At 46.2% G+C, this 23325-nt stretch overlaps 1 protein-coding gene across 1 annotated transcript; it reads right to left on the bottom strand.

Moving 5' to 3' along the window:
• Nucleotides 1-15633: 15633 nt before the first annotated feature.
• Nucleotides 15634-17273, bottom strand: her6 (hairy-related 6). Its single transcript, XM_061296571.1, has 4 exons — nucleotides 16985-17273; nucleotides 16795-16890; nucleotides 16597-16684; nucleotides 15634-16465 (listed from the first exon to the last, which is right to left on the bottom strand). The coding sequence occupies exons 1-4, from the start codon at nucleotides 17090-17092 to the stop codon at nucleotides 15933-15935; spliced, it is 825 nt and encodes a 274-aa protein (XP_061152555.1). The 5' UTR covers nucleotides 17093-17273; the 3' UTR covers nucleotides 15634-15932.
• Nucleotides 17274-23325: the final 6052 nt, after the last annotated feature.

Genomic DNA, 23325 nt, shown 5'->3' with positions numbered 1-23325 from the left:
CACAGATGTGGGCATTCCGTCAAATTGTATATGTGCTGAGAGCGTGGTTGTAGTCCACAATCCCCGACGTGCAGAGACAAAAAAAAAGTCTGGAGCAAAATGTCTGCCACGTGGTCCCATGGGAGCCTGCCCGCTGTCCACAGCTCCTGCTGAGACTGCCCAGTGGGAGCTCCGCTGCTAGCGGCTAGCTGCTCAGCGGGGTGTCAGGGTGATGCGGTCCAGGAGACTATAAGCCTAAGTGTGGTTTGGTGACCATGAAGGCCTTGTGCCTCAAACAGGCCAGAAAAAGCGAGCATTTGTCAGTCCCAAAGCGTATGATCTTAGACATGGACGATTGTGTTAGTTCTTTTGCAAACGTTGTTCCCATGGCCTCCACCCAAAGGGTCCTGAGAAATTATTTCAGACAGCATGATCATCATTGGGATCGCTAAAAGCCCATGACTAAAATTGACGATGAATAGATCTCATACATGTGCGAGTACGTAATTGCAAAAGTAAATGTGTTATCAAGAGTCTTACTCTTAATGTGCTTGAACCACAGAGACAGCTGCCTCTCATTGATGAAGTTCCGGAACAGAAAGAAATAACTGAAAACAACCAACAAACATATAAGCCCTGATCTAACAATGATTACATTTCCACAAGGAACGCGCTATAAAACATGATTGGGATCCTATTAGAAAAAAGTAAAACTCCCGAAATTCTGGAAACAATGATTAAGATTAATTTGCTCTATTTTTTCTTACTGATCATGCACTCGTGGTTTTGTATATATCAGCTTTTCACAGTATTATGAATTATTCTTTGTGATATCTGCTGGTTCTGCACACTTTAATGGACTTTAATTTTTCTGTTTTCTACACTTTGATGGCACTTTTGTTATGTATGTTCTCTACTGATAGCATCTTTATCTGTATGAAATGGCATTTTGTGCAGGTGTATACTATGGATGTGGAAGAATGACATTACCAAATTTAGAGTTTGTGATAGTGAAGACGAACAATCACATTTTACCTTTCCAAATCCAAACTCAGTATGGTAGAACAAGCTCAAAAGTTTAAGTTTTAACTCATCGTTAGTAGAAAAACAACAACAACAAACAAACAAAGCTTGTTTGGTAAATTAAGATCAAGCCTGTCATCATTATTATTATTATTATTAAAAATTACTGTGGTTGTGGAGAACAAAAGTCCTAGCTGAGTACTACCTTACACGCATGTCATTGTGGGATATGTTAACGGGACATTATATTCAAGATGCAAGACAGGTGATATATTGTCTAGAAATCCAGTGTGAGAATTAGAGCTATATTTGTCAAGGCACACGTTTGATTACCTGCAAAGAAAACGATTTTACACACACATCTATAAAACTGACTAGAAGTGAGATAATGAATTTAGACAAAATGTCTCAGGTGCTTGTGGTGTAAAACGCCTCAATGCCAACACTGGAGTTGAGGCCTGAGCAAAGATTGATGACCCATCTCATGGTGGCTGCAGTTACCTGCCACAGTTCAGAGAGGACAAAACCTCTGGGCCGGGCCAGAACTAACTAAATTCGTGTCGTCCGCCCCTTTGCAAGGTATGGGAAAAATGGCCTCGACAGAAGAGCTTGAGAGATGAGAGAAGTGGAATGTGAATGGAGCCCAATAGAAAAAAGAGCTGAAAGGAAGAGGAACTTGGTCAATGGGAAGGGGGCAGGAGAAGTTGAATGCGCCACTGCGTTGTCTACAGTGTTGATATTTGCCTCAATGGTTTCTTCTAAAGTGAGCGCTTTAAGCCAGCTCGACACACCAAATTTAGCCTTTGTGCACGAGGAGGCCCCTAGCTATCGTGATACAAGGTGAGGAGGCACTGGGGGCAGATGGAACCTGCCTGTCACCTCAATGGTCTCCTTTTTACCCCCCTGCGTGGCCTCCGTGGCCCGATCCGCCCATTGCAACCATTCACGCAGTTCTCTAGTGGGAACGTTCGGGGACCCCGCGCTTTGGGACGGCCCAATATAATGAGCCCTTCTGCATGGCTTGAATGTGACATCATTGTTCGTTGCGGAGCCATTAAACCACCTCCTGGGCAAACAAGAGCGTCCCTTTTCCTTTATGGGGCCGAAGAAGGCAACAAAGAGAAGAGTCATTGAGACACAGAGGAGCCGCCCTTTGTTTGGTATCCTTTCTGCTACTTCTCAATGCCTGGGCTGGAAAGGGGAGGATACTGTTGGTCTTTAGCGCTGCTCATATCGCTACAATCCCTTGTTTAGCCAAAGTGGAGATGTGAACTTAATTGACTTGAGTGGCCCCTGTGCACCGTGTAGCCAATAACCTGGATGACACACAGAGAAGGTATTGTGCGTCCTCGTGTTTGTGGCCGTCCAGGTTGAGGATGCTGGGAACTCACGAGAAAAAAGGTCGACGGCTGATAATGAAACCCTGGAGAATTTGATCGCGTGTTGTTGAAATAGCGTCATTATATGACAGGGAACACCATTGTAGAAAGATAGGGATCACACCATGATGATTGAACTCTTGAGGAGCGAATGGAAAGTGGTACCTTGACTTTTTATTATTGTTATTATTATGTGCCATAGCTCAATCAATGCTTTGTGTTGAGAGCCACAATTTTAGTTGCTAACGAGCTTCGGGTACCCTGCTACTCATATGAAATGAGGAAAAAAGGCTATGGCATGTGGTCAAGCTGAGCCAAAGTCGCTAATGCACTCTCAGACGATTCTTGAACGCGACAGAAGAACACACAAAAACAAAATACCGACACTCGCAAGGCGCTGCACTAAGCCACAACCCAAACACAGACACTCAAAGAGACTAAAACTCGATTTGACAGATGAGGAAATTGAGTTACAAGCTAGGTCATGGAAGGAATTAAACTAACTAGTCCGCTGAAATCGGCTGAAAAGATTCAATGAAAACCTTGTGGTTTACGTCAATTTCCAGAGAATTAAAAACACATCGAGCAAAGTTGGGGCTACAGAGAAACAACTCTCATCCTTGGTATCCGAGCAGGCATCCAGAAAAAGCGAGGCAGAGTGATTGAGAGGTTAAGGAGAAAGTCATCACCTTCCCGGGTGCTGCCAATAGCCGGCGCGCCATCCATCTTGTCGTCTAATCAAGTTATCATATCAACAAATCTCCCCGCTGCGGCCCCAGCGGCTGACACTGCTGAGAAAGAAACTCCGAGGGGGATAACAAATTTCGAGCAGCAGGACACTGAGAGAAAGGCACTGGCCTGCCAGGCGCCAATGAAAGGTACCTGCGGCCTTCGGTCAAGCTCCCCCCCGGGAATGACACTCACGCTGGGCACCACGCTGAGGACGTTATTCAATTAAGCTTCCAGTTATGTGGGCAACCTATTCTGCTACCCGGTGGGCCCTACAAGCCACCCACTGACAAAAGCGCGGGAGTGAAAAGGTGGAACCCATTAAAAAGTGGAAAAGTGTTACGATACGGTTTATACGGAACGGTGTCTGCAAAGTTGAATCGGAACGCCATTAATTCATAAATGCTACGTTTAAAGACGGACAGGCAGCCCTGAGACAAAATAGTCAAATCGTAGTCACGTGTGCACGGTTATGCTTTAAAAGTTGAAATGTTGGGAAGCGGGGAACTCCTACTCTCACGTTCGTGCCCAGTGTGCTGACAGCGCCACTCAGCAGGAGTCAGCGGAAGAAAGGAGCTTGCTGGCTTGGCCCAACAGTTGACCTGCCACTCCAACGCTACCTGCTGCTCGGCCACAAAGGAGCCCCTCGGCGAGGCGCGTCGGGAAGAAAAGCTAGCCGGAGAATGACGGAGCTTCGGCTCAACAGAGCAGAGGGCCCTCGTCTATCCTCTATGACCACTCTGTCAATCCATGAATCCCATTTACACCGCGGGAAGCCACTTTCCTTTTTTCCTCCTAATAGCCCCCCTGTTCTCCCATCTTTGCCTCGCACCCCTCGCTACATTCACAGGAACCCTTTTTCTCTCTTCTTTATAGGCTCAAATGATGAGTGAGGCTCCCCAAGCATTGCAAATTGATTATAGCCCTAAATATTTATTACATGACAGCAGGAGGTCTGCACGGCAGCGATGTGAAAGAGAGGGAAGCGTGCTGGGTAGAGGAATGTGGGCTCATCCTCATCATTATGATCACACACTTTGTCAGTGTCACAGACATACACACACATACACACACGTATACACACAGCGAGGACATGCTATGAAGATAACTCACTAGGCTATTAGGAACGGAGATCTACTTGCATCACAGTGGCATTAACAACCAATTTGGTCGTTTTCATGCTCACACTTCAATGAGGATTATACATAATTACATTACATGTGCCACACAAATGCACCATTAAGACATTTTAAAGGCTATTAGACAGTGTGACTAACTGCTGTCATGTACAATCCACAAACATTTGATTCTAATATCTTTGTCACAGTTTCTCTTCAAGACAATTTTAATTTCACTGCAAAAGGTTTGTCGTTTTGGCTCACAGAATGTCTATTTTGTCAGTGGGAAGTAAACGTGGCTTTAAGAGCCTAGGAAATGTGTTATTCTAGATTTAGGTCAATAAATTCTCTGCCGCATTCAACAGGCTCTAATGTACATTCGGGTCATTTTCCATTGCTGGACATACTGTACTGGAGCTTCACTGGTGAACTGGAACAGCCAAAGTAAACCAACAGGAAAAACCTATTCCATGATGCTTTTGACTTCCAAGTTTTACAAACTTGATGTAAGGGCTCAGAATGTTCCCATTATAAAACCTAGAGTAACACTTCAGGTACTGTTCTTTGTACCATTTTAAAATTCTTACTTGAGAACCTTGTATGGTAAAACAAAAAGAATATTCAGATAAGAATAACTCGACTAGCTCTGTGGTTGCTCCTCTGTTCTTCCTCCATCTGTTCCCTACTTAATCTTGACGATTGGCTGAGGAAAGCAGATTCCTCACAGTTCACAAGACAGTAGTAGGGACTTTCACCTAAAAGCTCCATCAAATTTGGCGTGGCCCAGACCTGGCCCGAGACGCTCTTGTTGCTCTGCTAATAGCCCGCATCAGCAGAAAGACAAACGCAACTTGTCAATTATTAGACTGCAGGACCGGCTGCAATGAACGAAGACGTCTAGAAGGAGTCATTGTACGCTGATTGAGAAGTTAGCGGTTAGTTGAGGTTCAGATGCAGTCCAATGTCCAGCTATGGAATAATTAACCAGAAACAGCCATTTATCTTGACCAATGACAGTGCCAAAGACAAAATGGCCTGACCAATCATTGACGGTAACACAGCTTCACAGCTGTGAGACTGTGCCCAACATAGGGAAGGAGGGACGTGGCAGTTTAACCACAATGCATCAACTTTACTGGCTACACTGATGGATGAGTAAAATGACTGAATGCCTGATCAAGTAACACATCACAAAAATGGGAAACGCTCCATTTTGCTGACTGTGCACATCTATCTGTATCTATCAATATCTTGAAGCTGCGTAATGTTTGTCTCAAAATAAATGCGCATGCCTGCTGACCCACAAAGACACATTTAGCATTCACAAGCAGGACTGACTACAAATTGGAAATCTTGCAAAATGGACAAACATTAAAAAAGATACAATATTAAAATCACTGATATACTTTTTATATAATCTAATTTCGAGACATCTCTCTTCTCACACACTATAACTAATGTTTATAAACAAACTATAGTTTACCTTAGAAGCCTTTTATGCGCTGAGGTTATCAAAAATGTTATAATCTCATTAATTTTCTTTTCGTTTTCGTGGGGCACCGAACGTATGACTTCAAACTGTGAGGCCTGTAGGGGCAGTTTGATAGTTTCCAGGGAGACTTGTTTCAGATCATCAAAATTAATCAGAAAATTTTAAACATTTAGATACCAAATACAAGAATTATGAATTATTATCAACATTAAGACAAACATTTCATTATTACAGTGAATGTCTGTACAATGACACAACAAATATGGCAGGAAATTTGGTGGGGGGGGGCAAAAATCAAACAAACAAACAAATCAATCACTGTATGACATCACACAATAACCTAAACTTTGCAAGAGACGAGGGCTCAGCCTGAGTAGAATTAAAGAAAGTAACTCTGCAAGTGGGTATTTAATTTTCTTTGGCTTTTTGTGTACCCAAAAGGCACTGCAGAAGGGGAGGCAGTTACAAGCGGATACAGCAGGGGGGGTAAGAGGTTAGGTGAAGGGGGGGGGGGGGGGGGGGGCACTGTTACGGTATGTGGCCAACCCCTGGCACGCACATCGCCTCCACTTTTCACGCTGCTCACTCCCAAGGCTGGGCTCCCCCGACGTCCCTGGCCTCCTCCTTGTGCCGCTTTGTGTGCCCGCATAATCTCCCGGTAAAGGAGGCGACGCAGGTGGTCCCATCACCCCAACCCGTCTCCCCAGAATCCATCATCTAGCTTTCTTTCTCTGCCTGCATCCTCTCCCTCCTCTACACAGAAAGACACCTCACTGGCAGAGATAAACCTATTTTAGGGAAGCTGGAGAGGGGACCCTCAAACCCACCAACCCTTTACCTCTCACCTCATCTTTCCTCATCTCCACCACCCCCTCTTGGGGAGAAAAGCATTGTGTGTGTGTGCCTGCGTGGTCACGGGATCTACCTCTTTAGTCACGCAGTGAAGCCCATCCACTCAATTCTCAGGGGACACAGGAGGTCAAGGGTTAAGGGACGGTTTAAATGGTGGTAATGTTGTTAACCCTAGGAAATGGTGCAAGTTGGTTCCTAGGAGGTGAAACCAGGTTAGAATATACATATATATACATATTTCCCTATGGTCTCTATATCGGAGGTGGGTTCAGATTCATGTACGATAGTGAGTATAGTTATTTATTTTATTTTATTACTTAATGGGAACAAACTAAAATGGTATCATACGTTTATCCCGACCACCATCCCTTCAAAGAAATCTATGGCGGAAATTGTTGGCTATTCCCCCCCCCCCCAAGTGCTTGGCATCAAAGATGTGACGCAAAGCTAGGACAAAATGGAAGTCATTATGAATAATTAGCCGCTGCTCTTTAAAGCAGCAGGACCTGGCTGCTGCCGGAGGTCTCGGTGTGGGTCAGTGAAACACCACTGACAGCTTTATTGCAATAGCAAGGAGATGGGAGCGGGCGTACGGTGGCGGGGGCCGACGAGGTGGAGGTGAATTTGAGAATTAACTGGAAAGTGTGTGTCCACTTTCTTCTAAAGAATGTTTCCTGCAAATAATGAAGGAAATGAGCCGAGGGACAAATGATGGGGGTTCTCGGAAGATGCGAGCGATGGGGGCTGCACGCGATGAAATGGCCTCCTTCTTTCGCTGCCAACTGGGCATTCCTCAGGCTCGTCTAAGTATAACCCTAACAAACATGCACACATACACATAAACAGTTTAATAATCGTCATTTAGACGTGCGACCCACATCAGCAGCATCAAACACCTGAATACCTTCTTACCGCATGATTTCTTAGCCTCAACTCCCCCACGCTTGTCTATTTGGTGCACTTAGAGTTCGTTACGACATGCCCTCCATACACACACAAACGCAGATGAAGACAATTTAACATCACGTAAGCCCAGCACACTAGTCTGCCTCGATTTGTGCAGGTATTCACTTTCTCTTTGCAGCCTACCATTGTTCATTGTCTCACGGGTGTTTCTCTCTGCAGCCTGTAGTGACGCACTGAAACAACAATTCCAGTAAACTTCATTAACAAAGTTGCCGTGTGTCACCGTGATTACTCAGGAAGAACTAAACCAGTTTCCAAAACACATGGGTCAAAAAAGAAACCATCAAAGGATGTCGTGGTAGAATTTCCAAGTACAACACGACTTTCTGTACTAGCACACCTATTGTACAAAGCAGGTCCTAAAGACAGACGAGTTGATGGAGAAGAACCAACCGGAGAGCCGTGACCTCAACCCTTTGGGCTGAGAGACAGTGAAATTAAAAAAAGTAAAAGTTTGCTTTCGAATGGGGTAAATTTTGCAGATAAACACAGCAAACAAATCTGGGGTCTTTATCAATGAAATCTAAAACCCTCCGTCTGATTTCCCGTCTGGGAGAGGGAGTGAGGCAATGCGGGGATCGTACCAATGACCACCTCTTCTAATTCTCTCCTTCTTCTCAGTTTAACTCTTTCTGTCCCATATACTGGATGAGCCTATACCTTCCTCTTTCACAGTGCCAGTTATGCATTTGTTTTCATGTGAAGGGCATAAAAGAGTTATCGTTAAAAGTCAGAGGTCTTACAATCGCAGGACGTGCTGAATAAAATTGTTTTTCCGGAAACAAAAGCAAAGATTCACAAGGTGATCTGCATTTAAATGATCTGGCCGACGGAAGCAAGTAGTGAAAAAGTTTGGCTTTTAACAAGAGACAGTGAAAGAGACTCCTTCAACATACAGATCCCACCAACTGGCTATAAAAAGTTTTCTCGGTTAAGGGGTAACATGGTAACACGTTTTACTATGCTGCGGCGCTGAGGCAACGAGGGAGCGAGGACGCGTCTTTTGTTGGCGGCACGGAGGCAGCAGACAATGATGGAGGCGTGAGGGGAACAGGAGTGCCTTTACAGTAGAAGCTCTCGGAAGTCGAGGTTGGGTGTGCGTCTGTCTGACGCTTTGTCCATGTGTCAGTGTGTGTCCCTTTCGCTGACAGATACGACTGTGGGAAAAGTGGCCTTATTGTCTCGCCTCCATTTATTTGCAGTGTGGCTCATTCGGCTGATAAGTGACGGAGAGGAGCGTAAATGAAACAAATTCAATTCTCCGGAGCATTGTGACTCGTCGACATGAATCACTTCTGATTAGCTTCAAGCGGGCACGGTCGAGACATCAATAAAGCCACGTCTCGCGACAGAGGCGTCCGTGCACTTCTGCCGGGCTGTCACCGTCATTACGATTCATCATGATTTCTGACCATCAGAATCTGCCGGCATCCGAGGGCCCTCCATAAAATATGTTAATCAAATCAGGCCGCTGGGGGCTCCTCAAAGGGAGCTTTAACGCAAATTGAATATCACTGATGGCTTCAGAGGAGGGGTCACTCTCAAAGAGGGAGGCCCTAACCCTGTTAGTCACACAGGTCGCCGCTCAATGATGCCGCATATTTCCAGTCACTGTCAATTACTCTGACATCATGTGTGGAGGGGTTAGGCACAGGCATCGTTTCGGGGGCCGGGCGACACCGCTCAGCAACTGCTAGCGTGTAAGGAAAGATGCTAAACGCTGATCACAATCACTTCAAAAAGCTTATTTTCCCAACAACGTGACCATCACCGTGTCACCATAAAGCAACCCAAATAATTGATGCACTGTGCTAATCTTAATTTGCGATTTTATTGATATTTATGGCAAAAAAAGTCAATAGAATTGACCACACAAGCTCTCTTTCTTTCTCAACCCACACCTGGTGGCTTTTAAAAAAATAAATTAAAAAATCCTTGGAGCTAATTTTATTGGACCTAGATGCTGAAAAACCAGAGACTAGCCGATAGGCTTGCAGCACAAATCGCACAAACATACGTTTCTGACGCAAACTGTAAAAACTGGCTTTTGTGGGAGTGTTTGTGAAGACAGACCGCAAAGGTGAGGCAACAGAGAGTCATGAGGTGGGAGGCGTGAAATAGAAACAGGATAGTAGAAAGCCACACTTGAGCTTTTTTTGAATGCTAAACGACATGGACAGACAATATTGTATAGCCTCGCACAATCTGAGCACCCAGCATCTTGCATTTTTGCACGCACTGCTTGTATCTCGACCACCAGCTCCACTGTGGCGCTAACACCTAAAAGAGGATTAAGCGTAGGTCCACGCCACATTTTAGGCTGCGTTTGCCTGGATGGACCCGAGGGAGGTGGGATAATTCTATTTTGAGTCTCTGAACACTCGAGTGATGCAATAAATGTCTGCTGTGAACCACACAGCATCCAAAGTAAAGCCAAAAAGTCAAACAAAAAGATGCGTACGAAGGGGGAATTTTTCGCTTCCAACTGACAGAATTAGCATTTTGCTTCTGTGGAAATATTTATATATTGTTGTGCACTTTCTGAAATGTCTATCACTAACCGATGATATGACAGTAGTCATGTCAAAATTACTATTTGTACGAAAAATGCTTCCAGGTGATGGATGTAAAAAAGTCAAATGGAAAACGATAAGCGCAGTGGTGCCTTGCCTTCCTCTGCCATGTGATGGCGTATTCCATAAACTAATCTATTGTGTGCTGTTCGTAACCTCAAAGCCTTGTACTATGTCGAGATCTATAATTGACGCCCTGTACTAATATGAATCTATTAACTCAACATGTCTATGAAAATACTTTCCTCTAATCCTTCACACGTGTGTGTGTGTGTGAGGGTGTGTGTGTGTGTGTGTGTGTGGTCGACGTTACACCTTAAACGCCAGCATTATGATTTTACAAGGCAGTTTCTGATTTACTGACACCACTGGCCACCTTCCAGTTAATTTCCAAAAGAAGAATGCTTAACATCAGATCCTTCCAGCCCCCCCAACCCTCAAAAAATCTGCTTTCCCTTCCCCTTCATCTCAAAGGGGCCCCAAGTGTAAAATAAAAAGAGGCACACGAGAGCAGACTTCATAGATCATACAGCCAAACGTGGTAAGTTGAGTGCGTTGCTCCCCTAGGCCACGATAAATGATCTCAGCCCTGCGTGGATATGCAAACAAACACCAAACACACTTAAAACATTACTGTCAAGTACACGTGACCTCCGCAGACCTTACATACTCGTGCATGGGTCCACATGCAGAACACTCATGCACGGTAAAAAGAACAGAACCTCAAAACAGACAAATTCTATGTTAGATGGCGAAAAGGATGCAAAATTGAGTGTTGGCTAATCCTAGATGCCAGAGCTAGCAGCTGGTTGACTGGCCAATGGTACCAATGGCGTGAGACGCACATGACATGCCCGAGTCACCGGATGATTTCGATGCCCTTGAAAAAGCTTAGTCGACAAAGGTTCGGTTCTTTCTTTTTTTTTTTTAAGTTGATGTCAAATTAGAGGAAAGGAGACCTTGAAAAAAAATTAAAGAGAGTCTGTTTGTGCCATTCAAACCAGCCTGACAGTTTAGATGTTGGTATGGTGAGAACTTATAAGGCTGGTTTGTTTGTTTGTTGTGAAAGTCTAGAAGGGGAAGTATAAAGGGAACCCTCCCACTCAATTGGCCCCGGGTTTCAGAATAGAGGACAGTTCATACAAAGGCGCAGTGTGATGGGGTCATCACCGTCACAGCTCAAAGTTGGGGGTTGTGCCAACTTGGTAAATGACAGCTTGGTATGGTTGCCATGTCCTGATCTGCTCAAGTTGCCATGTCCTCATCAACATGTTTACGTACTGCTAACCTAGCTGTGGGTGGGGGATAAGACTATACAGACCACTTGTAAAGGCTGCTGACTATAAAGACACAATCACGTGACCACGTGTGCATGAGGGGCTGTGCTGGTGAGAAAAACAGTGGATTTACATAGCAGTGTGCGACTTCAAACGAGGTGGCTGACATTTGAATGGGCTGCTAGCGGTGGGAGCCTCTGCTGGGCTTTTTGTCGCCTTGCAGGGTGAGCCAAGGAAAATGGGCAAGCCGACTTGCGGGATCCGAGTATAGACGGCTTGCCCTGTTTACTGGCTCGACAGGTTACCATAGGAGCGTCGCACAAACAGTGTGTGTGTGTCCATGCGTGCTTGCATGAGACAAAGGAAGAGTGTGTGTGAGACGAAGTGGGGGAAAAAAAAGACACATATGGGCAATGAGTCATTCGGACCGCTTCTATTGTTAGCATCATGAATTAAGTTTTTAGGGGGTTGTGCAAGCATTTATTTGAAAGGCACTTTATACGTAGAAGGGGAAACGTCGTGATCGGTAAATCATGATCAATCTATTTGGGCCAGACAATTTTGGACATCTTTGCGGGAACAGTTGGAGAAAGACCTTTTCTGTTCCAGCACGTGGCCATAGAAGATGTGGGGGAACTTGAGAATCCTGGAAAGCCTTAACAAACCTTTGGGATAAACTAGAGCAGGGGTCACCAATGTGGTTCTCACAGGCACCAGGTATAGCCTGTTCTAAAAATAGGTTTCTAGTGATGGGACGTTGTAATCTTTTTTTTTTTTTTTTTAATGTTGTAGCTCTCACTGTTTCAAAATAAATTCAGAATTGAAAACCCTAGAGAATTCAATAAAAAAAAAATCAAAAACCCCATAGAAAGTCATCTCAAAAGATTGATAAACATCTAAACTGATGAACTGCAGAACAGGACAGTTGCAAAATAATATGTCATTGACTGTGTAATTAGCTTGCCTTCACGTCAAGCTGATTTGGAAAATAAAAGCAGGGGGGCCGGGGGTACAGCCTAAAGTGCTCCCGTACAGCTGCAGCTAAACATCATAGCACATCCAAGCATAACAGAGTCAACATCACCAGGAATAAATGTTAGTGTAGCACACGGGGGTGGGGGGGTGGGGGGGGGGGCGAGGGGAAAACCCTTTGCTCCTGAAAAGGAACACCTGCACCAGGGACTGAGTGTTTGCCTTTGGGAGAAGGGGAGGAAGGCTTGTGAGTGACCGTGTAAAAGTGTGCATACGGGGTCAAACGTGGGGCTAATGTAAACTCGACTCACACATGCCTAACTTTACAGACACAGGGCAGGATTGAAACACGCTGATCCACCTCCACCCACGCAGCTCCGGATCCTGTCTCTCCCGCTCCCAGTTTTCCGTGGCGGCTGACTGGCCAACGAGCCGTGCTGCCGGCCTCAGTGGCCCTCGGCCTGCCTTGGAGTATATTGTGGGCGCGGAGCCCGGCGCGGGGCCCGGCGCGGGGCCCGGCGCAGAGGCAGCCAGTCAGTCAGGCGATGCGGTGGACGGCAGAGGGGTTGATGCGTGTGTCAGAGAGGCGCTCTCCCACATTCCCCTGGCGGCTGGCAGCAGGCCGGGTCTTGCGGAGAGAGGGGTGGTTCGCCTCTTTCTCACGACCTCTCAGGTTCCCGCACTCATCTGGGAGCTATTCATTTCCTGCCAGAAAACAGCCTTCCTCTGCAACTGCAGGAGGAAGGGAGAGGGAGGGGGGGCTTGTCTTCGAAATGAGTCCAGGGCTGGGTACAGCAAGCCGAGGGCTTAAATCATAAAGCTCTCGCTTGTCTGGGCCGCAATCAAAGACAGCCCCGGTGACGGGCCAATAGCGAGAGAGGGAGCCTAACCATGACTTAGCGAGAGAGAGTGCGAGAGAGAGGACCATATGGTAGCACTTAGCAGCCAAGGAGGAAGCAGAGGAGTAACTACCCCCACTTCTCTCTCTCTCTCTCTCTTTCTCTCTCTCTCCCTTTGCTCCCTGCACGCACGCGGAGTGTGGGAAAAGTTAATGGACACGCATGGCGGCTAACCCCCCAGTCGTGTTGTGACATGTGTGCGGTCAGTGCGGCAGCTCGGCCACTGCGCCGGGTAATTGGAGAGGCTCGTAAAGCTGTTCTGCGGACGGGAAGGAATCATGAAGATGTTGAGGGAGGCGGGTGGGATCAGGGATCCAGCAGCTGGGTGTTGTCCGGGTCACACCACGTGCCTCCCAGATGTCCTGTGTCCAGCTGTGGCCCCGGGGCTCTTGGGGCAGGAAGCCCGACGCTGCGTTCGAGTGCAGCTGGACCGCTCTGGGAACGGGTTTGAATATGTGTGTGTGTGAGTCAGTCTTTGCGTGGGGATGCTCTCATTCACATGAGGCCCATTTCGAGGCCTTTCCTTGAACCCCCCCACCCTCCAACACACGCATGTACACACACACACACACACACACTCAGCTTGCTCGCTGTGCCCTTTGGCCAGGCACGTCCTCAAATGCAGCACAAGACACCAGCACATACACATGGCTACAATCAAATAGGGATGCATGGCCCCCCGCATAAAGGTGTGATGGAAATTTAAAATGATGGCACTTATCCACACTTTGTGCCTCTTAGCGCGTTGATAATTGCAAACATCTGCACGCTACGCACAAACAGGGTTCAAAGAAGAAGGGCCGCACTGGGATAGCTGGAGGGGGCACACACACCTGGGCAAAGCAGAGCGCTACCACATGGCTGGATGTTAAACACAAAACCTCCTGGCATCACACTGCAGTCACGGCTCTGATTAAATACACGGCACACTATGTCAGGATGCTGTCAGCCACATGAAGGCTGAAGAATGCCTCTCTAATAGGATATCCATAGTAATATAACGCTTCTGTCTGCCTTTACATTTGTGTGGATTAGTGAAACGTTCCAAAAGTGCTACAATTTGGCATTCAGCACCAAGGTCAGCTTCTCTACAACTATTCACTGTTTTACTCTTTTAAAGTAATACCTCACACAGACAAAAGTGTAGTGTGGCGTTTTCAACATATATTCACATAAGGTGCTTCAATAATATTACTCGCCAATTTATCTCCATCAACATGCAACGAATATAATGTCATATGACCACGACAGCAAAATGTTTTCACGTCACAGGGTAATGGCCATGCTTATCAACGCCTTTAGTAAGATTTCAGATGGAGCCGGAGCGCACTCAGGACTGGTCACCAGCCAAACAAGCACTTTTAGACAAACAATAATTCACACTCACATTCAAACCTATGGACAGAGAGTTTAGTTCATTTAGTGTGTAATATTTGACCCTGAACCTACTGTGAGGAAGATGTGCTAACAACTAGTCCACTAAGCAACCTATTTTTGCCTTTATTGTGGAAACAGTCACACACACAAAAAGACTCAAGTGACTAAGAATTCAACATGAAGTGGAAAACAATGACATCATGTTAGCATGACAGCCAAATATCGTCATATCAAAACACTTACCCAGAGTGGAACATTTACATTAAGTGTAGTTCAGTCACTTTAAATCCATTCATCACTCACATTCCACTATGAACAATTTAGAGTCTCCATTGAAACTAAGACGCAGGTTTTTGGAAAGTGTGAGGGAGCCAGAGAACCACGAGGAGAGGATGCAAACTCCCAACTATCTGCTGGAGTCCAGATTCAAACCCCCAAATCTCAGAGATGCAGATGGGCTCGCTGCTAAATAACCCTGCTGCTCCAAAAAAAAAAAAAAAAGAGACTCCATGCTACAAATGACATTAAATGAAGCCTAATTACCTAATTGAGGCCGCCTTAATCAGAGACACATCTTTGTAGGCACTAGGGCAGACAATTGAAGCTGACGAGGCCATTGATTTATCGTAGGAGCGAGAATGCAATGCGCCTTTTCGCTGCTAGATGGCGTACGTGACCACTGAAAGACACCTTAGGTGTGAACCTGGCCCACAGTCAAGAGCGCTGATCGTTTAACTTCAAACACTTTTGCTCTTTGGATGAGTTGCTAAATTGGTCTGCCGCAGTATAAAAATACTGTATGTCTGTCAACATCTGTTTGGTTCTTAATTAAAACTTCACATCTTAAAGATTTTGTGCTAAACAAGTTTTGTTTTGTTCCACGCTTTGTTTTTCGCAAGTATTTGACCAAAACTAACATTTCTGCAAGCTCCAAGCGAACTATCATACTGTTGTTCAACTTGAAATAAAAAAACAACAACTTGAAAAACCAACAAGGTTGTGAAGTAACAAATTTATTTGTCTTCCAAAACGAAGAACTGTATAAGCGCGTTAAGCATCTTTGGCTTCAAAAAGTAGGAAAGACAACTGTATATACTTATATATTTTTTAAAAAAATGCAGTGAACGGACTTCCACGATACAAATCTTATTTCAATATGAACTTAACTCGCTTTGTTAGCTGTACAAATATAGTGCATACTCTTTTTCCATTTGATAAAAAAAAAAATTCTAACATTGAGCAACAGAGAAGAACTAACAAGTGTAATTTGAGAGTCTTTACACTCCTTGGCTGTGTTCACCATGGTCGCCACACCGAGTCCGTGTTTCCCGATGGGGCTGCGGGGGAGACGGCAGCCGGCACCGGAACCGGCGTCCCGGGGCTGTTGGCGTAGACGGGAATGACGGGACCGTTCGGGCCAAACGCCGCGTTGGGTATGAGGAAGGCAAACTGTCCGTCCGTTGCAGGCACAATCTGGAAGCCGCCGTACACTTTGGTGGCGTCCGAGTTGGGTAAATTGGCCGGAGAGGGAGCTCCTTTACAAGGCACTCCGCTCATGGGTAGAACCTGCGGGGCAGACCCGGGGATCTGCACCATGGGCTGGCCAAACGAGGGGTGCGTTGGCCCGGCCGCCGGGGGGATCTGGTGCTGGCTGGGGTAGTTCATGGCATTAATCTGCGTCATGCAGCTGGCAAGGTGGCCGAGGAGCCGCGTTCGGACCTCCGTGTTGACGCCCTCGCAGGTGGACAGAAAGCGGGTGACTTCGTTCATGCACTCGCTGAAACCGGCGCGATACTTTCCTAACACGGTGGGATCGGTATTGAGCACTGCTGCATAAAAAAAAGAAAGAAAAAAAACCACGGCAGCAATTAACGTAAGATCCCGATTTTAGTATTATTTTATTTTTGCGAAATGTGTGCTTGATTATTAGTCATGCGTCCGCCGTGGAAACGAAACTTACCGGTCATTTGAGCTCTCTGGAGGTTCCGGAGATGTTTCACAGTCATCTCCAGGATGTCTGCTTTCTCCAATTTGGAGTGTCTGGAGCTCTGTACAGGAGAAACGCACATTTAAGACCTTGGCGACCACCTCCACATTTGTATCAGCTATTCTGGATTTCTACCCCAACTGGACCCCAAGTGCGTGAAAGTATACGTACATCTTTCTTGAGCGCGTCCAAGATGAGAGTTTTAAGCTGGCCCAAACTCTCATTGATCCTGGCTCTCCTCCGCTTCTCCATAATTGGCTTGGAAGACTTTAGGAAATAACGAGTGGAGTGTTAATAAATATCAACGTAAAAGGCGCAGTAAGTTTCTCACTATGGAAGTGGTCCATGTTGCTAAACTCACCTTTCTATGCTCGGAGGCTGTTTTGGGTTTATCGGGGGTCGAGTTCATGCTTGCTGGGGTGGCAGCGACCGGAGACGAGGACGATTTTTCCATCATGTCGGCAGGCATCTTAACGGCAAAATCAATTATCCCTCAAAATGCAGCAAAATATGGTCCACCGATGCAAAGATGATGAAAAAAAGTCCCGCGCGCGTCAGTGCACCAAGTTAGAATCCGAGAGGGCGACGTGCCGCTGCGTGTGCGTCTGTGTGTGTCAGCGCGTCTGCGTGTGGCGTGTATTTATATCTTGCCCCGCACGCGAACGGCTCGTGTGAAACTTCCCAAACTTTCTTTCCCACACTAACTTCCCACCAATGAGGACGAGGCGCACGCGGCCCGGGGGAGGACGGCTCGTGGTCGGCGCCCTTCCATTGGCTGCGTGTCGGACCGCAGCTGGCGGCCAATGGCGCGCCGCCCGGGCTGAGGGCGCAGCCGGGAAACTGCCTTCCAGTCTTCAATCATCACACGGCGGGCACCCGCACCGGGAGCAGGCGCGAGCGGCGAGGCACCCTTTCGCTCCCGGGGCGCCAAGATAAATAATTACGGCACACGTACGCGATATGAACGCACCCACGCTGTCTTAACTGGCCTTGACATTAGAAAACACGCTGGCACGTTCTACTAAACTTTATTTTGCGTATCAGGGATCAAAAATACATTGTCTATATATTTTACAGTACTTTATTCTAAACATTCATCTATTTATCTATCCATATTATCTCCTTGAGAGTTTCACAAACTTTCATCTCAAGACAAAGAAAACAAAACAAAGACATCAAGTGTTGACATACATTATAAATACAATCAAATGTCAATATGCCCCCCCCCCACACACACACAAACATGACAAAACAGGAAGATGTGTAGAATCTCCCTAAATGAAAAATAATGCTTCCTTAGGTGCAGAATTCAACTTGCAATAGTGAAATTAGCAGGGCTGCACAACAAGTGCGTCTTTATTCCTATCATTAGACTGGAATCAAATCAAGCGTTCACTCGTGCTAGCGTGTACAGATGTTTGTCATTTAATCACGCGTGGAGTCGTGCATGTAGAGCACGTGCCAGGCTGTTTTTACGAGCACGGTGCGTGGAGAATTGGCCGCCGGGCCGTAGACGCGGGAAGGGAGGGGGGGTGCAAGAGGAGGGGTGAGGTGAGGAGGGTGTGGGGTGCGTGGCTGAGGCAGCAGCGGTGGCGGCGTCGGCTGCGGTGGTTTACATTAGAGGGGAAGGTAAATAGCAGCTGCTGTTTTAAAAGCCTGGGAAAACCACGCCTCCCGAGCGAGCTGGACCCGGGCTTCCTTATCGGAATGCGAGCCAGAGCAAGCAGAGAGATTTGTTGCTCGCAGATGCCGCCTTCCTCCCCGCCCGTGGCCACCACGCAGCCACCCGTAGTCAGGCTTCCTCATAATTCCATTTGCTTATCTTTATAGCGGCTGCAAACAGTCGGGCTTTCTCATCGCGTCTCTTTTGTCTCTAAATGCTAGATTCTAATCTCGATTGAAATTAGAAATGACGCTCTTCAGACTTCTCTGCACTCTTTTCCTCAGCACACGTCCAGTCGCCGCAGAGACCGCGACGCGTGGCGCGCAGGCGACCGAGGGGAAGGCGCGCCTCTCGCCGGCTTGCCGCCTCCGTCCGCGGGGCGTCGCCGACGGCCAACCCGCTGCCGTGCCGATTTGATCGGCAGGCGCACGCGGCTGAGGCTCAGTCGGGGAGGGGGAGAGACAAATGACAGCTTCGCCTCTCCACTAACATTCGCACAGCCAATAGGGTGGATTTTCGCTCCATTTTCTGCCACAGCAAACATTGAAGGGGAATAATCATTCAAAACAATTAAAGCTAGAGGAATACTTGGAAAGTGAAATTTGAAAATGGCAATATACTAAGATATTAAAACAACTTCTGTTCGCATGTATTCAACTACTCTTGTCCTAAAAAATATTCAAATGACGTTAATAGCTATTAACGTCATTTGAATATGAATAGTCTAACATATTGCTATCATGTCCAACCCATGCACAATTGTCTCAATTGAGTAAATCCAATGAAGCGAAGCCCGCCCACCTCAGTGTAAATGTAATGAGTATTGGTTTCGGTATCGGCTTGCTTTCCCTCAGATTCCTATCCATACCAAAATATGCAATGTCACGCACAATGTACACACCAACATATACCACAAAACTGATTGGATGCAATTTTAAAATTAGCTTTACAGCTCTCACACACTTATTAACCTATTAAATAAACACAATATATTCCATAGCACCACGTTCTCTCTCCTCTCACTGTGAAGAAATGGGACACTACTGTATAACACCACTTTGAGGGAACAAAAACACTTTCACTTGCACATTTCTCCCAAAAAGAGGCTGAGGGTGCTTGCTTCAAACTGTTTGTCATTCCTAGTTGAAGTTTACTGTAAAACTGACACATAAAACAAAATTGAACAATGTATATTTAAACAGCCAAATAAACAATTTAATCTAACAAACATATAATGCAAAACACCCAGAAATTAGCATAGAGGATATGGTTGAAAACTCAAGTACTGCTATGTCAACACACTTGAAGCAGAGAAATACTGTATGCAAACAGCGGCTACAACAAGAATGTATTTGCTGGTGTCTACGATCTGCTCCATGGGAATGATTTGAGAATTGTCTCTGCCTCTTCATGCTCTTAGTTACAGCCAATGTCTTTCAGTCGCTCTCTGCTGCCCCCATGAATGTTTTGGCATAACGGTACACTTAAGACAATATTTAGGATTTGCAGAATTGAAAAAAAAAACGACACAAATAAATTAGTGTTCATAAGCGTAATGTACAGGTGTCCAAAGCGGCTGTAAACCAAACACATCTTTCATGCACAACAATGCCGCCTCTGTCAAACACATCATCAGCAGGTCTCATTGTCGGAGGCTGCACACCTGCACAAAGGTTGAGCAAGGCCCTCAAAACAAAAGAAGCCATGTGGATCAGACGGAGCGCACGTTCCGAGACACTCTCTGCATGAACGACTTTCTCACGCTCAGGTTGCAAAAAAGGTCTCCGGCGGTGAACTACGTCAGCCCGCCCCCTTCTGAAGTTTTTCAGGCTGCACCTGGTTGCTGCCTGTGCCCTCAAGTGTTACCTGTTACAACTAGATGGCAGCCATCTAGTACTAACAGGTAACAGCCTTCACCATCATGTGGAAACAGCGGGAATCGCACATGCCAGTAGAAGAGGTCAGGATTTTGTGAAGTGATCACAAAGTTAAGAAAAAAAAAAATAGGAAAAATAGATTTAACGAATGTATCAATTCTATGCTCAAACCTATTGTCATTAAAAACCCTACAGGCAATGTTTTAAATCGCCTTACCAATTCTTACTAGCATACAAACGTAAAGCCCTTCATGATAAAACAAAATTTATGTAAAGTGACGTAAAACGTCCTCCACACACGCAAACCTTTCTTCACTGTTCACAATCCCTTTTCTGTGCTAGCACCCTATTTAGATGAAGTGAAGCCTCATGTTTCTCAAGTATTAAATTCCAAGTTTAAATATGGCTTTTGTATCCCCCGTTTGTACAACACTGAGGGTCTACTGCATTCCATCTTCAATTCTGAAAGCCGAGAACGTCGATACTGAATTTGGGCTAGAGAAAATAGCATATGCGTTGGTGTACACCAAGTGTGAACTGCATGTGTGTGTTCGTACACAACATCCCAGCACGGCTTGATTGTGTGTTATTAGTGGGAGTGGAGTAGGACCTGTGCTCTGCCGCTGTTAGCAAGGCCAGCCAAGGCTCGGAGAGCAGGATGAAAGCAGCGACAAAGAGATAGACACGAGGAGAACTGACAGATCCTCGGAGCAGCGAGAACAGAAGGGGCGGGGGGCGGGTTGTATTGGAAGCTCTCCAGATACAACTGCACACATCGCTTACCTCTCCTCGTGCACGCACAAACAGAGGTTGCCCGGAGCAGCCTCCAAGCAAGGAAAACAACAAGCAAAGTGAACGCACTCATGATAGCTTTCTCCACAAAGTGAGATCAGCGAGGGTCACTGCAAGCCTTGCAGTCAGCAGAGCCAGGGTCTATTTGGCTGGCTAAAACAGAGAAAAATGTTTTCAGGCCTGTACGCTGGGCTGGAGGCCCGAGGCTCCCCAAGCGGCCGCCACTGATGCTTTGACTTCCTTTAGGGCTCTCTCTCCCCTCTCCTTTGTTTTTCCTCTTGCTCAGCCCCCCACAACACCTCACTCTGCTTTCCTCCATCCACGTCACTCCTACACCTCTCTTCCTTCCCGCCAGCTCCATCAGAGGCTGGCCTTTTCTCCGATGCCTCACGGAGGAGATGAGCGGCATTTGCATGTGTGGGGGAGGCAGCGTAACACTGGAGTTTAAGGGTCACTGTGAGTCAAACCCAGCAGCGATGGAGAGGAAGCGGTCGGGGAGTGGACCAACGAGCTGGCCTGGGTCTGTGGGTAGGATGCCTAAGGCTGGAGTATACTGGGAATATGGCTGGAGCTGGTGCTGCAGGTAGTGAGGGAGGAGGGGGGGTAAGGGCCACTCATGCAAATGCAAGCTAACCACCCGGAAAGGTTAACAGTGATGCATTCGGGATGCCATATCAATGATTCAGCCTAAAATATAGTTCTTATTACTGTAGATTCATTCTATCTCAATGACGAATATGGCCAAAATCTACCGCCAATCGAGTTTGAATCACGTCTTGTATGACATCACCCAGGAACTCCTCAGGAACTCAGTTCATGAGCATCAATTGATTAACACCACATTTGCTTGTGTGTTGTGTGTTTTGTCTACGACCTAGTCCAAAAAAACGAGCCAAAAAACGAGCCAAAATCTTTTCAAGTTCAACTTGCATTCAGAGGACAAACTGCATTGCACATGTGGTAGTTTTATTACATATTATTATTATATTATATATGATTATAAAACTGTTAACAGTAGTGGTTAGGACTCAAAAGTTGACTTGAGTAAAATTATGTGACAAGACTGTTGAAAAGTGAAATGCTCGATCCATTACATATATGCCGAATTTCATTATTGTTCCACGCTATTGTTCCTCGCTATTGTTCCACGCTTATCTATTCTGTAACCAACAGGTTAGAGTGTGTAACAGTTAAATCATCTCAATGTGGTTTGGGCACAGGAATATTTGAATTACAGGTGCATGAAACCTTATTGCCTTCTGAGTCTTTGAAGACAGGCCAGTGCATGCACAAAAGCACGTACGCACACACACACACGCACACACGCACGCACCCACGCACACACAAACACACACAGCTTGATGCTGTGAATCATCTCTCATAGCGGTCGTTTATTGTCAACAAATATTCAAAGCATCAATGTCGATGCCTTTCCTATGCACTCACTCCCCCCCCTCTATTCCAAAACCATTCAAAATACACAAATTAACCATGTCACAATGAGGGTCGCATTTGCATAGAAGTGATGATTTTGAATACAGGCCTGAAAAAGAAAGACTTTTTTTCTCACCTCTTATCAAATATCGCAGCAGTGTCAAAACAATGTATGCTGAATGAGCACCTGGATGTATTCAACAAAAGAATGCAGAGAAAATGTGCAATGTTTCCTTGAAGGACAAAGACATTCATTGTGCCTGAAACGTTAAAACAATTTAAAAAGTGTCGAGTCACTTTTGGGACGTAGACAATTGTGGTGTAGGGATAAATGATTCCAATGACCCTAAACCAGTGCCACAGAACAGTTTGTGGTTTTACTTCCTGGTACGACTCTAGACAAGAAAGGAAAGCCTACACTTTGACACCCTTCATGAATAAATCAACACGATAACATACAATTAGGCTTGAAAAGTGTCTTTAAGCAAGATGTGGAAGTCGAAGTACATCAGCAGCTGTTGTATACAGCAACCGGCCCTGACCTCTGACCTCCCCTGAGCAAAGAATGCTAAGACACAAGTCAACATGTGAGGTGTTGCAGATATCAGTGAAGTGTGAGCCAACTAATTGCTTGAACGATAATTCACAGAGTCGTCCATCTGTGCTAAACTGGCACCGGGCGGCGCAGTCTGCGAGGAAGCCCTGGGAGGCCCCGGAGTCTTTTTTCTTCCTCCTACCTGGGCCAAGGCCAACCTTATCAGACGAGAGGGCCTGAGGATTACCCTCCCTCTGAGCATTAGCCTCTTTCCTGAAGATCTCTCCCTCCTCTCTTTCACCTCCAGCCCTCATCAAGCGCGCCCCCACTCCACCCCCCGATTGTGGCCCTCAGCACTCTACCTTTCCCGTGGGAGTTTGCAAAGCCAGGATAACCTTGAG

The sequence above is a fragment of the Syngnathus typhle genome, linkage group LG14, assembly GCF_033458585.1.
Source record: "Syngnathus typhle isolate RoL2023-S1 ecotype Sweden linkage group LG14, RoL_Styp_1.0, whole genome shotgun sequence".
Taxonomy (NCBI): domain Eukaryota; kingdom Metazoa; phylum Chordata; class Actinopteri; order Syngnathiformes; family Syngnathidae; genus Syngnathus; species Syngnathus typhle.
This window is presented reverse-complemented; position numbering and strand designations above follow the sequence as displayed.

What these genes read in the sequence shown, in the direction of transcription:
- her6 (XM_061296571.1), bottom strand. Translation starts at nt 17,092, where the DNA reads ATGCCTGCCGACATGATGGAAAAATCGTCCTCGTCTCCGGTCGCTGCC. An exon ending in CAGCCTCCGAGCATAGAAAG is followed by an intron (nt 16,891 to 16,984) that starts GTGAGTTTAGCA and finishes TATTTCCTAAAG; the next exon opens with TCTTCCAAGCCAATTATGGA. An exon ending in CCAGAGAGCTCAAATGACCG is followed by an intron (nt 16,466 to 16,596) that starts GTAAGTTTCGTT and finishes TTTTTTATGCAG; the next exon opens with CAGTGCTCAATACCGATCCC.